General features: G+C 43.6%; 2 protein-coding genes across 2 annotated transcripts; both read left to right on the top strand.

Moving 5' to 3' along the window:
* Positions 1-137: 137 nt before the first annotated feature.
* On the top strand, positions 138-5,734 carry LOC115207135 (myeloid-associated differentiation marker-like protein 2). Its single transcript, XM_029774124.1, has one exon. The coding sequence runs from the start codon at positions 1,557-1,559 to the stop codon at positions 2,478-2,480; it is 924 nt and encodes a 307-aa protein (XP_029629984.1). The 5' UTR covers positions 138-1,556; the 3' UTR covers positions 2,481-5,734.
* Positions 5,735-6,452: 718 nt separating this feature from the next.
* Positions 6,453-16,910, top strand: LOC115207126 (pyrroline-5-carboxylate reductase 1, mitochondrial). Its single transcript, XM_029774116.1, has 8 exons — positions 6,453-6,579; positions 6,935-7,017; positions 7,909-7,979; positions 8,238-8,417; positions 12,331-12,552; positions 13,141-13,233; positions 13,867-14,030; positions 14,824-16,910. Exons 2-8 carry the CDS (start codon positions 6,951-6,953, stop codon positions 14,987-14,989), a joined length of 963 nt encoding a protein of 320 aa, XP_029629976.1. The 5' UTR covers positions 6,453-6,579; positions 6,935-6,950; the 3' UTR covers positions 14,990-16,910.
* Positions 16,911-17,313: the final 403 nt, after the last annotated feature.

Genomic DNA, 17,313 nt, shown 5'->3' with positions numbered 1-17,313 from the left:
CATACTGTCATATAGGAGAGAGAGGGTGTGTGTGTGTGTGTATTTGAGAGAGAGAGAACACATCAGGAGAGAGAGGGTGAGAGGCAGTGGGAGAGAGAGAGAGAGGGAGGGAGAGAGAGAAATAGCGTGTGAGAGAGAGACACGGAAGAAGAGAGGGAGAAAGAGGGACACGAGACAGAGATCAGACAGTGAGGAGGACTTTTCCAGGGAGCTTAGGTCCTGGCAGTGGAAGGATTACAAGGACAGAGCTGATCAGTGTTGGACCTTGACAAGCCTAGTACAGCTGCCTGCATGGGACACAGGACTACAACCAGAACAACAACCTAACCCCCCGTTCTATAGTGGGTTATTATTGGAGCACTCCCCCATGTCCATGTAACTGTACTGCGTTTGAATGAGCCTGTTGATGGATTGTTGGGCTCTGGATCTCTGGAATGACGTGTTGGGAGCGAGGAACTTGTTGCTCTTCCATAACCTGAAGGAGAAGTGAATGACAAGACCCTTTGTGACTGAGTTGGACTTCTCAGTTAGAACACAAGGGTAATGTTATATCTGGCCACCGTCAATCTCAATCTGTGACTTTATCTCAATATGTGATTATTGATACAAGCATCTGTAAGAAACTAGACAGATCACTTGGGTCAACATTAAATTATTACCATTAGAGAAGCAAAGAAGTTACAAGATTTGATGTTATTTGAGAATCCAAAATTGCTAAACTGTTGACAGGGAAGATGAAATCAGCACTGCTCAAGGCTCTGACTGCGTTGTAAGTTGAACACCATTGTGGCCGACTGTAACCTGATCTCCAACACACTGCAGTAATTACAAGGTGCATGCAGGGAAACATAGAGAGAGATTTGTAATTAGACCTGTCTATAAAAAGAGCCAGGCAAAGGGCGAGGTCCCCACACAGAGAGAGAGAAAGGGGGAGAGTCAGGCCAAAGACACCCAGCTTGAAGGGAGGGAGGGGGGCTGTCTGGAGGCATAGGAAGGAGGCTGCCTGGAGGCATAGGAAGGACGCCAACTGGAGGCATAGGAAGGAGGCTGCCTGGAGGCATAGGAAAGAGGCTGCCTGGAGGCATAGGAAAGAGGCTGCCTGGAGGCATAGGAAGGAGGCCAACTGGAGGCATAGGAAGGAGGCTGCCTGGAGGCATAGGAAAGAGGCTGCCTGGAGGCATAGGAAAGAGGCTGCTTGGAGGCATAGGAAAGAGGCTGCCTGGAGGCATAGGAAGGAGGCCAACTGGAGGCATAGGAAGGAGGCCAACTGGAGGCATAGGAAGGAGGCTGCCTAGGGGCAAAGGAAAGAGGCTGCCTGGGGGCATAGGAAGGAGGACAACTGGAGGCATAGGAAGGAGGCCAACTGGAGGCATAGGAAGGAGGCTGCCTAGGGGCAAAGGAAAGAGGCTGCCTGGGGGCATTGTTGAGTGTAAGTGACACCCAGACCCAGACAGCAACGACACCTAACCCGAAGGGAAGGAGGCTGCCTGGAGTCCTCATTGGGAAGAAGAGACACCCAGACAGCTTTTGGCAATTAGGGGACAGGAGGTGTGACCATGGACCCCCAAGGCGGCCACTACCTGAACAAGGCGGCGGTGCTGTCTCCTCTAGGAGCGGCCCGTATGCTCCAGCTCCTCCTGGGCTGCACCATCATAGCCCTGGTAGCCCACAGCGCCGGATACAACCACGCCTATGGTATCTACTGCATGTTTGTGTGGTGCTTCTGCTTCGCCATGACCCTGCTGGTGTTCACCATGGATGTGACACGCCTCCCCTGCTGCATGCCCATTTCCTGGGACAACCTCACCGTGGCGTTCGCCATGCTCGCCACACTCATGTATGTCGCCGCCTCCGTCGTCTACCCCGTCTACTTCCTGCACTCTCAGTGCTCCAAGTCCGAAGGGGGCTGCGAGGTGCGCAACTACCGCATCGCTGTCACCGTGTGCTCCAGTTTCTGCTGCTTCGCCTACGCGGCTGAGGTGTTCCTGACCCGGGCCAAACCCGGCCGTGTGGTGGGCTACATGGCCACCATGTCAGGCCTGCTCAAGGTGGTCCAGGCCTTTGTGGCCTGCATTATATTCGGGGCCCTGGCCAACGGCAGCGAGTACAACCGCCACATCCCCACTCATTACTGCGTGGTGGTCTACAGCCTGTGCTTCTCCATCACCGTGGTCGTGATCGCTGTGACCGTGTCGGGAAAAGCCTCGGCTCTGCCCCTGCGTTTCCCCTTCGACCGCTTCGTGATCATCTACACGTTCCTGGCGATGCTGCTGTACCTGAGCGCCGCCCTGGTGTGGCCCATCTTTAGCTTCGACAGGAAGTATGGCACGCCGGGTCGCCCCGACGGCTGTCCCTGGGAGAACTGTCCCTGGGACAGCAAGCTGGTGGTGGCGGTGTTCACCCATGTCAACATGGTGCTGTACTTCAGTGACCTAATCTACTCCCAGAGGATCCGCTTTGTCTCCCACTCCGCTGCTTGAGGACCACTCCACCCTCCTCACTCCACTCTGCTGCCTGAGGACCCCTCCACCCTCCTCACTCCACTCTGCTGACTGAGGACCCCTCCACCCTCCTCACTCCACTCTGCTGCCTGAGGACCCCTCCACCCTCCTCACTCCACTCTGCTGACTGAGGACCCCTCCACCCTCCTCACTCCACTCTGCTGCCTGAGGACCCATCCACCCTCCTCACTCCACTCTGCTGTCTGAGGACCCCTCCACCCTCCTCACTCCACTCTGCTGCCTGAGGACCCCTCCACCCTCCTCACTCCACTCTGCTGCCTGAGGACCCCTACACCCTCCTCACTCCACTCTGCTGCCTGAGGACCCCTCCGCCCTCCTCACTCCACTCTGATGCCTGAGGACCCCTCCTCACTCCTGGGGACCCCTCTACCCTCCTCACTCCTGGGGTGAATCTCAAAAATCTTTCCTCGGTTCCTCATTGGACACGGCGTACAAGGTAAGGGAGGAGAGCATTGGAGAAGACAAGAGGAGATACGATATTTGAATGGACTTCTGCCTCGCTCTGACGTTATGAGGAGGCGTGGAGAGGGAGACGAGGAGTAGAGGGTATAGACTTTTGAGTTGCACCCCTGGCCCTCAGAGACAGACAGAGACCACACTGGAAATGACACACAGCCTCTCCACTCAAGTGCCTCTGAATGCCCCATGCCTACTACAGATTACATATCGCCTCAATGATGTTATGGCTTTGTGCCTTGTTGTGTCTTTCTTAACATCAGTGTTGTGTCTTTCCTAACATCAGTGCTGTCTTTCTTAACATCAGTGCTGTGCCTTTCTTAACATCAGTGTTACATCTTTCTTAACATCAGTTTTGTCTTTCTTAACATCAGTGCTGTGTCTTTCTTAACATCAGTGCTGTCTTTCTTAACATCAGTGCTGTCTTTCTTAACATCAGTGCTGTGTCTTTCCTAACATCAGTGCTGTCTTTCTTAACATCAGTTTTGTCTTTCTTAACATCAGTGCTGTGCCTTTCTTAACATCAGTGTTACATCTTTCTTAACATCAGTTTTGTCTTTCTTAACATCAGTGCTGTGTCTTTCTTAACATCAGTGCTGTCTTTCTTAACATCAGTGCTGTCTTTCTTAACATCAGTGCTGTGCCTTTCTTAACATCAGTGTTACATCTTTCTTAACATCAGTTTTGTCTTTCTTAACATCAGTGTTGTGTCTTTCTTAACATCAGTGCTGTGCCTTTCTTAACATCAGTGTTACATCTTTCTTAACATCAGTTTTGTCTTTCTTAACATCAGTGCTGTGTCTTTCTTAACATCAGTGCTGTGTCTTTCTTAACATCAGTGCTGTGTCTTTATTAACATCAGTACTGTGTATTTCTTAACATCAGTGCTGTCTTTCTTAACATCAGTGCTGTGCCTTTCTTAACATCAGTGTTACATCTTTCTTAACATCAGTGATGTGTCTTTCTTAACATCAGTGTTGTGTATTTCTTAACATCAGTGCTGTCTTTCTTAACATCAGTGCTGTGCCTTTCTTAACATCAGTGTTACATCTTTCTTAACATCAGTTTTGTCTTTCTTAACATCAGTGCTGTGTCTTTCTTAACATCAGTGTTGTGTCTTTCTTAACATCAGTGTTGTGTCTTTCTTAACATCAGTGTTGTGTCTTTCTTAACATCAGTGTTGTGTCTTTCTTAACATCAGTGTTGTGTCTTTCTTAACATCAGTGTTGTGTCTTTCTTAACATCAGTGTTGTGTCTTTCTTAACATCAGTGATGTGTCTTTCTTAACATCAGTGTTGTGTCTTTCTTAACATCAGTGATGTGTCTTTCTTAACATCAGTGTTGTTAACATCAGTGTTACGTCTTTCTTAACATCAGTGTTGTCTTTCTTAACATCAGTGTTACGTCTTTCTTAACATCAGTTTTGTCTTTCTTAACATCAGTGTTGTGTCTTTCTTAACATCAGTGTTGTGTCTTTCTTAACATCAGTGTTGTTAACATCAGTGTTACGTCTATCTTAACATCACTATTGTCTTTCTTAACATTAGTGTTGTGTCTTTCTTAACATTAGTGTTGTGTCTTTCTTAACATCAGTGTTACGTCTTTCTTAACATCAGTGTTGTGTCTTTCTTAACATCAGTGTTATGTCTTTCGTAACATCAGTGCTGTCTTTCTTAACATCAGTGTTGTTAACATCAGTGTTGTTAACATCAGTGTTGTTAACATCAGTGTTGTTAACATAAGTGTTATGTCTTAACATTATTATCAGTAGTATCAGTATTATAATCTCTAAGAGAAACCTGAGACAAGGGCCAGTACTGTTGTAGGCACTCTGTCTTATGGTGCAGTACATTGGTTTAATTCAGAGCTTTGAACATGTTGGGCAACATTTTCGTAGTGCAAAAGCGATGTGCTAAATGCAAAAGAAATCTGTAAACCTCATAATCTGGAAGTGTGATTTAAACTGAAACTTTTCCTCTACAATCTGCGTTATAAAGAAGCTATTATTTATAAGGTTTAGTAAACCGAGCAATCGATAAAATGTAGTCGCCTACTAATAATGCACATTGTTGAAAAACATTTTCAAAATTATAACGAGGTTCATGGTCATTTTTGTACTTTGCTTTTGTACTATGAACATGTTACCCATTATGTATTGAAGGACGTCGTAAATCATCATTGGGTTGTTTTCATGTCTTGAAATAGTCTGTTTTATTTATTGTGTTTCAAGAAACTTTTATCTTAACTAAGATGTTTTTTCTAATAATGACAATAATATATAAAAAATGTAATGTGTAGTGTGTTGAATTGGCTTTCCATCACTGAGTACTTTTGGTGTTTAAACTAACACCCAACTGCTTGTTTCAACTTCAACTCCTCTTGTTTTAGTCCAAGTTCAGTCAGTGTGTAGATTCATTATGAGCTGAATGTTCAGTGTATCAACTGTCAATACAAAATTGGTAATATACAGTATGTGTGAGTGTGTGTGTGCATGAGTGTGAGTGTGAGTGTGTGTGTGTGTGTGTGTGTGTGTGTGTGTATGTGTGTGTAAGGGGGGGTTATGGAATTGACTGCATAGGTACAGCTACCACTTTTTGATATGTGATGTCTCCACTGCAAAACATCCCTGAACACTGTATTGTAATGACAACCATGTGATGTACTAAATGATTTAAACCGATAGAAAAGTTCTGAAACTTGTGAATATTCAAAATGTCATTAAAATGAACAGATTGTTTGGTCTGTGCGCCTGTTCATCTCTCTCCCCTTGTCTCTCCCTTCATGAATAGTAGGCTGCAGACTAGCTAGTAATAGGCATAAACATTACTGATGCATCTAGTTAATCAGATATATCAGGTTTTGTTTCTGACACAAAATGCTGCTCTGTAAGAGGATCTTACATTTTTATAGCATTATAGCCTGTGATGTATGGACTGGTTTACTGGACTAAAATGCCCTTTAAATGAAGAATGAACTAGGATTAATGGGGGCAAAGAAACAATGATGGCTCTGTTCAAACTGTTCTGTCCTCATCTGTCCTCAACTGACACCCAAAACAAAGCTGGTACGAGGCTACCGTATAAATGGTGAAAACACCATCTCAACATTATAATTCCCTAATGTACGAGTGAATTATAATAGGCCTCCGCCTTTTAGGATTAGTGTCCTGAAATAGAGAAGCAAATACCTTGATAGTACATGTTATCACTAACAAATCGAAGTGTTAAGGCAGTAAATAAAAGAACAGCGACTTTATACTGTAATAATGAATGCTCTTCCGGATTCCGCCAGTAGAAGGGCATGATCTAGAACGTAACCTGGAGGTTTCTTCTCCACGCCCACTCTACTTCCAAGGCTGATGCAACTGGCTGTACACAGTTTACAGAACCCACCCATAACTGCGCAGTAAATGAATGCTGCCACCGTTATTGGTTAGACGTTTAGCAACTCTCTCAACCTATTGGTCACGTTGCATGTCATTATCATAGTCGGTTTTTGGGGTGGAAGCCATGTTAACGCGGTTACAACTGTAACTCTGTTGAATTATATGTTTGGCGGCAACATTGGAAAAGGAAACAATTTATACATCGTCGCAACATCCGTAAGTTTGATTCGTCTGTCAGATATTTAGGCTAACGTTACTTCGTTGCAGGCAGCTGTCGCCATTGCTTCAACTGTGTCATAACTGCATGTGTTGTGATTCCATTTGTTATCAGGAAGTAACTACGGTTTACTGTAAATGGTACATACTCTTTGTTGTTTACACAAGGCGGGTGGACAGGCTATGTGAATGGCATATACCTGTGTGTCTCTTGATATTAGCAGTGTCCTTTGCCTTCTACACCTGCATTGCTTTCTGTTTGGGGTTTTAGGCTGGCTTTCTGTACAACACTTTGAGATATCAGCTGATGTAAGAAGGGCTTTATAAATCAACTTGATTTGATTTGCCTTCACAGCAACATAAACTTCAGAATGAGCGTGGGGTTCATCGGAGCGGGTCAGTTGGCCCATGCCTTGGTGAAGGGATTCAGCGCTGCAGGTAACCATCTAAGCATTGCTTTTAGTACCTGGCAGATCCGACCCACTTGCTTACAGCTGCACTAAGGTCGGACAGTATTCATGTGTATATTAAGACACTGCAGAGCTGGAGCGAGATATGGCTCGGAAAATATACCTCAATCCAGAAACGAGTTTTTACTCTGAATGTTCCTATGAGCAGTCGTTCAATCTTCTCTGTGTAACCGTTGGGATAACAGGACAATTCGGAGGACAGCGCATTTCTCATCTCTGGATTGAGGTACTAGCTCAAGGTGGCTCCACGGTGTCTTAATATACACAGGAATGCTGTCCGACCCTATTAAGGTTGTAAGCAAGAGGGTCAGGTCTGCTGGCTGTGTTTTGAGGAGCATGAGCCATTCTATATTGTCATATATGAAGTTTGAACCTCTGAATTAATGTATAGTGATTTCATGATTGAAATGTATTCTGTGTTAACCGCTTCAATGCCCTGCTGAAAAAACAGCATAGACCAGCCCAAATGTTTAGCTGGTCTGGTGCTGGTCAAGCTGGTCTGACTGGCATGGTCTAGCTGGTTATGCTGGTTTACCAGCATGGTCTAGAGATGGTTTTGGACACTGGTGACCAGCCATCGCTGTGTTTTGGACACTGGTGACCAAGCTGGGCCACCATGGTCTTGGTCAAGCTGGTCTGACCACACCGATCCAAGGTTATTATAGTTTGTTCGTTTTCATGCCTGATTTGCAAGTTTTTGTTTTAGTTGTTTACAAATATTTCATTTTTAGATTATACCAGTTTCCAGAACATGGCAAAGGCTGGTCACCAGTAAAAACACAGCCACGGCTGGCCACCAGTGTACAAAACACAGCCAACAGGGTATTCCAGTTGATTTTCCCCTCTCCCATCCCTGCAGGTGTCATTGCCACCCAGAGGATTACTGCCAGCTCCCCAGACACAGATCTTCCCACAGTGTCTGGACTGCGGGTGAGTAGAATGGATCAGTCATTGGGGTGCGCTGGATGTTTGTGTGAATAAGTTTCCTCAGTTACAGCATATCTATAACAATCTCACATCGGCTACACTCAAATGAAATCCCACACACACAAGCGAGATACATAGAGAAAGAAAGACAGAGCGAGAGAAAGGCACATAATAATACATTTGTTCATTTCAATTATATTTTAGAAATGCTATCATACTGAGGGGTAACGATCAACACAATGGCTGTGCTCTTCTACACAGAAAATGGGTGTCAATCTCATAACCAGCAACAAGGAGGTGGTGAACAAGAGTGACGTTCTGTTTCTGGCTGTCAAACCACACATCATCCCCTTCGTGTTGGATGAGATCGGACCGGACATTGAGGACCGCCACCTCATTGTGTCCTGTGCAGCTGGTGTCACCATCAGCTCCATTGAGAAGGTCAGTTTGGAGTCCAGTGAAAGTCGACTTTAGCTAGAGCTTTCTCTCTCTACTGATTTACAGATCTTTAGAAATGTTTTGCAACAGAAAACGGAAGTGACAAAAATACAAAATCAGGATAGATTCATACTGTGAAATCCAATTAAAGTTGACTTTAGCTAGTGTTTTGTCTCTTGCTTTCTTTCTCCTCAGTACTGAACTACGGATCTGGGTCGTGTTCATTTTGTGAACATTTTGTAACAGAACTGAAATGTATATTTCTTATTGAACAAGTATCTCACTGGTTTTCTTACAATTGGTGCCTATTGAACAAGCCCCTGATATGATTGGATAGGTGAAAGCATTCTGGTGGAATCCTGCTTTGAAATAACTTGTTCCATCCTGTCAGGTCAATGAAGCTACAGCCCTCTGTTATAGCCTAACCTGAGGCTTCCAGTTCTGTATCACAGACAGACTGACATCCCCTCTCCCTGGGAGAATCTAAATTGCATTTCCTTGATTCCTCTCTCATCGTCCTCAAAACCCATTGGATGAGGTCAGAAGTCCCTCTCCTCTCCCTGGGAGAATCTCAATTGAAGGAGGTGAGAGGACGCAAGAAATCAATGAAATGCCATTGAGATTCTCTCCCTGCCCCCTCAGTCACTACCATGCTCTGGTCTCACATAGCCCTAAGACATAGCAACTTCCGGCTGCTACAACATGAATCGCCCTTCCATTCTGTTCCGCTGAAATTACCTCAGCCCTCTGTCCTGATACTGGGAAAGCTGCCACACACTGCAATCTGATGAACAGTCATGCTCTCTCACAAGAGACTGACAAATAGAGAATCAGGATAGATTCATACTGTGATATTTGAGAGAACCAGACCACAAAACAGCAAAACCAAGTTTTTTGTAATGCTGGAAAGGTCTTGGTTCAAACCATTGCACAATAAAACTGGGGAAGAATTCAACTGTTTGTGGGAATCATATCTTTCTATATTGTCTTTTACTTTTGTACGCTGCACCTGCAAGTTACTGGATGTGCCTAATACACTACTTCTAAACTAAAATCTACCTTCCATACCGTAGTTCCGTTGCTCAGTGGTATTTGTCGTTAACTTAAAACCTGTTGGGGCTAGGGGGCAGTATTTGCACGGCCGGATAAAAAAATGTACCCGATTTAAACTGGTTACTACTCTTGCCCAGAAACGAGAATATGCATATAATTAGTAGATTTGGATAGGAAACACTCTAAAGTTTTTAAAACTGTTTGAATGGTGTCTGTGAGTATAACAGAACTCATATGGCAGGCCAAAACCTGAGAAGATTCCATACAGGAAGTGCCCTGTCTGACAATTTGTTCTCCTTCTGTGGCATCTCTATCAAAAATACAGCATCTCTGCTGTAACATGACATTTTCTAAGGCTTCCATTGGCTCTCAGAAGGCGCCAGAAAGTGGAATGACGTCTCTCCAGTCTCTGGGCGAAAAACAGCAGGAGATTTTGTGAGTGGTCAGGCTGAGAACATTGACACTGGAGATGCGCGTTCATGTGAATTCTCCATGTTTTTCTTTCTCTCTTTGAACGAATACAACGTCACCCGGTTGGAATATTATCACTATTTTACGAGAAAAATCGCATAAAAATTGATTTTAAACAGCGTTTGACATGCTTCGAAGTACGGTAATGGAATATTTTGAAATGTTTTGTCACGAAATGCGCTCACGCGTCACCCTTCGGATACTGACCTGAACGCATGGACAAAACGGAGCTATTTGAATATAACTATGGATTATTTGGAACCAAAACAACATTTGTTGTAGAAGTCCTGGGAGTGCATTCTGACGAAGAAGAGCAAAGGTAATCCAATTTTTCTTATAGTAAATCTGAGTTTGGTGAGGGCCAAACTTGGTGGCTGTCAAATTAGCTAGCCGTGATGGCCGGGCTATCTACTCAGAATATTGCAAAATGTGCTTTCGCCGAAAAGCTATTTTAAAATCTGACACCGCGATTGCATAAAGGAGTTCTGTATCTATAATTCTTAAAATTATTATGTATTTTGTGAACGTAAATCGTGAGTAATTAAGTAAATTCACCGGAAGTTTGCGGTGGGTATGCTAGTTCTGAACATCACATGCTAATGTAAAAAGCTGTTTTTTGATATAAATATGAACTTGATTGAACAAAACATGCATGTATTGTATAACATAATGTCCTAGGAGTGTCATCTGATGAAGATCATCAAAGGTTAGTGCTGTGGTTTTGTTTTTTGTGACATATAGGCTTGCTTTGAAAATGGCTGCGTGATTATTTTTGGCAGGGTACTCTCCTGACGTAATCTAATGTTTTGCTTTCGCTGTAAAGCCTTTTTGAAATCGAACAATGTGGTTAGATTAACGAGAGTCTTGTCTTTAAAATGGTGTAAAATAGTCATATGTTTGAGAAATTGAAGTTATAGCATTTATGAGGTATTTGTATTTCGCGCCACGCGATTCCACTGGCTGTTGACTTGGTGGGACGCTTGCCCAGGGAGGTTAACCCTTGTCTTAGTGACATTTACATTACATTTTAGTCCGTTAGCAGACGCTCTTATCCAGAGCAGTTTCCAGTCAGTGTGCGAGTGGTAGGTTAAAAACAACCGTAAGCTGTAATTCTGCAGTAGTAAGTTGACATTGAAAAGGTTTGGGTTACAAGTGGTCACGTGAAAAAGGCCAATAGCAAGGTGGCTGAAAAGGCATGGCTCAAAGGCAAATTATTCTTCTGAGTGTCAACATTATATAGTCATTCTGAATGCTGTATACATGTACATGCATCATTACAGACGTTGGTTGATATGAACCTGATACAACTTTCAATTGAACATGGTAACAGTGAGACATCTGCTACTTTCGGTACATAGAGAGAGATTCAGCAGTTTGAGACCGTTCAAGGTTGGATTGTCACGAGATGAGGCCTCTGGGAATTCTGTGTCCTGTGTAATGTGGGGCACAGAATGATGGAAAACACTTGCCTACTTTTAGAGCATGTTGAAGTTGTGAGTCATTAGGCAGGTTATTTATGATATGATTGTAAGCAAAGATGAGTAAGGATATACACTACATGTCCAAAAGTATGTGGGCACCTGCTCGTCAAACATCTCATTCCAAAATCATGAGTATTAATATGGAGTTGATTTCCCCCACAGATTTGTCCGTCAGACTGCCAGATGGTGAAGTGTGATGTATCACTCCAGAGAACGCGTCTCCACTGCTCCAGAGTCCAATGGCGGCGAGCTTTAAACCACTCCAGTCGACGCTTGGCATTGCGCACGGTGATCTTAGGCTTGTGTGCGGCTGCTCGGCCATGGAAACCCATTTCATGAAGCTCCCGTTGAACAGTTCTTGTGCTGACGTTTCTTCCAGAGGCAGTTTGGAACTCGTTAGTGAGTTTTGCGACAGAGGACTTTTACACTCTACTCGCTTCAGCACTCGGTGGTCCCGTTCTATGAGCTTGTGTGGCCTACCACTTTGCGGCTGAGCCGTTGTTGCTCCTAGACATTTCCACTTCACAATAACAGCACTTACAGTTGACCGGGGCAACTCTAGGAGGGCAGAAATTTGACGAACTGACTTGTTGGAAAGGACTGACCTCTTCGGTACGCGCCATTCTACTGCCAATGTTACTCTATGGTGATTGCATGGCTGTGTGCTCGATTTTATACACCTGTCAGTAACGGGTGTGGCTGAAATAGCCAAATTCACTCATTTGAAGGGGTGTCCACATACTTGTATCTGGGTTGGCCCCCACACAACCACATATCCAAGTCATTGCAAGTTTATAAAAAACTTATTCGAAAAGGAAGTTTCACTGCGGAGACCGTTTTCATGAAGCTTTTCCTCATGTTTCTATCAAGTAATCTTAACTTCTGTGTTATTCTCCCCCTGCCTTTTGCAGAAGCTGCTCCAGTACCGTCCGTTCCCCAAGGTGATGCGATGCATGACCAACACCCCGGTGGTGGTTCGGGAGGGAGCCACGGTCTACGCCACGGGTACCCACGCCGAGCTAGAGGACGGGAGGCTGCTGGAGCAGCTGATGGCCAGTGTGGGCTACTGCACGGAGGTGGAGGAGGACCTGATCGATGCCGTCACCGGACTCAGTGGCAGTGGACCCGCCTATGTGAGTGGTTACGTTATTGTAGTTTGTATTTTACATTGACTATCACAAAGGCTCTGACGGCCAAGAGGCCGACATGCTTGAATAAACTGTGGTTAAAAGTGATACAGTACGAGCAGGAGTAGTGTGCAGGTTTCTCCTTTCTTTTTAGATACCACATTATACCCACACACCTGCAACAAGATAACTCTGATGTGCTCTTTTTGAGTTGCGCTTTGCATGTCTGCCACTGTAACTGAGCTGGTTCAGTAAACCCTGCTTGTGGGCTGACTGACCTCTCCTGACTCCAGAAGACTAGCTCCACAAGCTAATGCCTAGGCTAGCCCAGTGGGCTACAACCATACCTTTGGGTTGTAAAACTATTTTAGCTCATTATTTTCATGATCATCCATGCAAATAATGAGTTATAAGAACTGGGCCTTGCCTTGCCCCTAGGAGAACGCCTACTATGCCGCTTAAACTACTGGCTGGCTAGTCATTTCTGTTAACTCTTCTCTATTGTATAATCTCCAGAGCCCATTTTGAACTGTGTTTTACACATGTGATGAGTGTGCATATGATAAGTGTGTGTTCGTCTTTGTCTCCCTATAGGCATTTACAGCTGTGGAAGCGCTTGCTGACGGGGGAGTGAAAATGGGTCTGCCCAGGAGACTGGCTATACGGCTAGGAGCACAGGCCCTGCTGGTGAGAACATCATCTACATGCATTCTCTATGAACGTCTAGTCCTGAATTAGTCTTGGTACGAGTCTCTGTAACATTATACTCCTTGTACACCGTGTCATGTACCAAAGAGACTGGTCTTTCTTCAAATATGAACATTCTATCATTAATGAGCTTGAGGATTTGATCCTGATTCGATAACTCCCACAGCTATCTTTGGCAAATGACACAGAGTACAATGAGGGGAATGTCAACGCTGAACAGAGACTAGCAATCAGGCAAGCCCTGAATATAATCTGTCAAATCTCTTTTCAGGACTGCTTGTGAATGTTTTCTTTTTTTTATTATACATCAGATTTTGATCTGGAAACATTTTGTAAGAAATCTATTGCATCTGAGCGAAAATGTGGAGAATTCTTCTCTTAAATTTGACATCTATAACCATGAGCCTTGCAAACGTTTGCTTGACTGTAGAGTGTACCGTATTGAAGCAACCTTGGTATACCTAGCAACCTCGTCAATGGGTTCGGATCTCTTGGTGTAACGGTTAAGATGTGTTACTGTCGCTCACAGGGACCCGGGTTCCAGTTCCCCGGTCGATGCTACGCCCAAATTCACCACAGTATGTTTATGTCTCTATTTCGTCTTTCCCATAGGGAGCAGCCAAAATGCTGTTGGACTCGGAGCAGCACCCTGGCCAGCTAAAGGACAACGTTTGCTCCCCAGGCGGCGCCACCATTCACGCCCTGCACGTCATGGAGAGTGGGGGCTTCCGCTCCCTGCTCATCAACGCTGTAGAGACCTCCTGCATTAGGACCAGGTAGGCTGGGCACCACTTTACAGAGGGACAGTTTCCTGGACTAAAAAGCACTTCCAATGGAAAATCTCCATAGAAAATGCTTTTTAGTCAAGGACTAGGCTAAGTCTGTGTCCTGGAAATCAAACCGGAATGTGCAGATAGAAATCTGTGTGGCAGAGAAGACATGATCCCCTGTCGTGAAGAATAAAGAACTATGTCAAGTCCGTGTTACATTTCTATCTGCAACATTCAATATGTTGGATCTTTGTGGATAAGCCATGTCTGGTGGTATGGTGAGGCCATAGTGAGGCCATCTGGACATAGTATTTAACAAAATGTGGCTTTTTGATATAACCACATAATACTGATGTAGCACTGATGGCAGTTACGCTATGGGTCGGGTTTCCCGAACCCAGATTCAATCAGCCTACAAGCACTTTTATTGGAGATTCTCCATTGAGTGTGCTTTTAGTCCAGGACTGATCTAAATCTGGGTTCAGGAAACCAGACCTATATGTTTTGTATAATAATAATTTGAATGTTTGTGTTTAATGTCTGTGTCATAGTGCTCTGTTGTATGGCTGGATGCTATTGTTTAGACAGCAGAGGGTGCTAGATGCATATGTCTGAACCTTTTGTAACTGACAGATAGTAGACACACTCCATGAGCAAAGTCCCATCTCTTTTAAATAATGTGGCTCAAACGGGAGTGTCAGTGTGTGAATATTTCACTTGAGGTCACTTGAGATAACAGCCTCTGTTAAGAGTAAAAGGTAATGTACATTTATTTTCTTTCTTTGTTTCTTTCAATCAGGGAGCTCCAGTTCTTGGCTGACCAGGAGAAGATCTCTCCTGCAGCCATCAAGAAGACTACGCTGGACAAGGTTCTGCAGCAGCCAGGGGTGGGAAAAGGGGTGGGCGTCCGGACGGGATCTGGGATCAGCCTGTTCAGCAGCAGCAACCCCAGGCATATGAAGTAATTGAACTGAGTGGCTCTGATCACAGAACAGTGGTGTATTCATTAGTGCATTGCAGACCATATCAAAACATTTTGCAGCAAAAACAAGTTTCTTAGTGGACAAGTTCCTCCCTGTTTCGGTCTGTTTGCTTCCTAGTGATACGCCCCAGGTAGAGACCCTCAAAAGAATGAAACACTGCTGAACATATTATTTCAACCCTAAAAAATTTGTTATGGTTATAGCCTGAGGATAAACTTAGAGCAGCAATAGAGGATATAGGGTGAAGGGACACTTCTCCTGGTCTCCTTCCATATTCACTGACTAGAAACATCTGGACAGGTAAAAGCAAGTTCCTAATAGGCATTATGGCTTTCACCTGTCCAGTGTTGTCATATCAGTGCAGATGAAGGAGAAAAGAGGTAGGAGGTGACCGGGGGAAGACGACGACACTAGACAGTTAAGATGAACCAACATGGTGATGAGCAACAGGTCACAATTCCTTTACATTTTAGCCATTTAGCAGACGCTCTTATCCAGAGCGACTTACAGGAGCAATTATGGTCAAGTGCCTTGCTCAAGGGCATGTGAACAGATTTTTCACCTAGTCAGCTCGGGACTCGAACCAGGTAGCTATCGGTTACTGTCCGAACGTACTTAACCTCTAGGTTATCTGCCGCCCACTCCCTTTCAGTAGAAACACAGAGGCCGATGTGGAGTTGGATGTTTTATGTGCTTAGCTATCTATAGCTTCTGTTTCATAGAATGTGTGCCTATATGTTCCGTAAGACAGATTGTTAGGTCATACATTATGTACAGTCTTACTGGAACTATTTCGGTCTGTCTTGCTAAACAGCAAAGGCCCCTGTTTTCTATTGTTTATCTATTCATTTTCTGGCTATTTTCTTTGCTTGATTGAGAGATTATATTACAGCTTTAGTATGTTAATAATTTTAGCCTGACTGAGGGAGGGAACACGTTGTTTTTCAGTTTGTAGAAGGAGCAACACTGTTTAGACACACTTGGAAACCACAACAAAATGGAAATTCTATTGAGCCTTTCTTTATCCAGGTTTGTCTTGTTGATGTATATCTTCTTTAAAATAGACTTGTTCAAGATTGTTACACATACACAGTAGGTAGACTACAGTATTTTACATAAGACAGATTGTTACACATACACAGTAGGTAGACTACAGTATTTTACATAAGACAGATTGTTACACATACACAGTAGGTAGACTACAGTATTTTACATAAGACAGATTGTTACACATACACAGTAGGTAGACTACAGTATTTTACATAAGACAGATTGTTACACATACACAGTAGGTAGACTACAGTATTTTACATAAGACAGATTGTTACACATACACAGTAGGTAGACTACAGTATTTTACATAAGACATTTTACGTTCAGCCCTTTTACACATTTGACTGCAATATCACTGTTACAAGGTGGAAGTGGTACTATTAGGTCTATACAAAGTGAAATACATGAATATGCTGAACATGTAAGAGTTTATATATTTTGTGAACAAAATGTGTAAAGTTTAGATCTGTTTTATTAAACGTTATTTCTAAAACTTTCATGATTAATTAAATATTTCAACTATTTTTCTGTAGCCTGTATGCATATATGGGTGATTTTGCAAATACTGGCCTTTTTGTGTCCCAGGGTTAGATTAAGATAAAATGTTAATTTAGAAAAAAAAATTCTTCACATCCAGAGATTATAACCTAAACTTTTTATTTCAGCTTTCAATATTCTTTTCTATTTTATAAAGCGTTTCATGTCTGGAATTCACTGTTTTGTCCTGTCTCACACCCCGGCGTTTGACATTCTACTATGCATTACACTTACAAAGGTCTTGATAATTAGAAAATATTTCATGCACCTGTTTAAAAAAAGAGTTAAATAAATGGAAACTATATACAGTGCCTTCGGAAAGTATTCTGACCCCTTTACTTTTTCCACATTTTGTTACGTTACAGCCTTCTAAAATTGATTTTTTTTTTAAATCTCAGCAATCTACACACAATACCCCACAATGACAAAGTGAAAAACAGGTTTAGACATTTTAGCAAATAAATTAAAAACAGAAATACCTTATTTATGTAAGTATTCAGACCCTTTGCTATGAGACTTGAAATTAAGCTCAGGTGCATCCTGTTTCCATTGATCATCCTTGAGACGTTCCTACAACTTGGAGTCCACCTGTGGTCAATTCAATTGATTGGACATGATTTGGAAAGGTACACACGTGTGTCTATATCCCACAGTTGACAGTGCATGTCAGCAAAAACCAAGCCGTGAGGTTGAAGGAATTGTCTGTCGAGTGCTGA

This window comes from Salmo trutta, chromosome 1 (genome assembly GCF_901001165.1).
Source record: "Salmo trutta chromosome 1, fSalTru1.1, whole genome shotgun sequence".
NCBI classification, from domain to species: Eukaryota; Metazoa; Chordata; class Actinopteri; order Salmoniformes; family Salmonidae; genus Salmo; species Salmo trutta.
The sequence above is the reverse complement of the archived record's forward strand: the minus strand, read 5'-3'. Positions and strand labels throughout refer to the sequence as shown.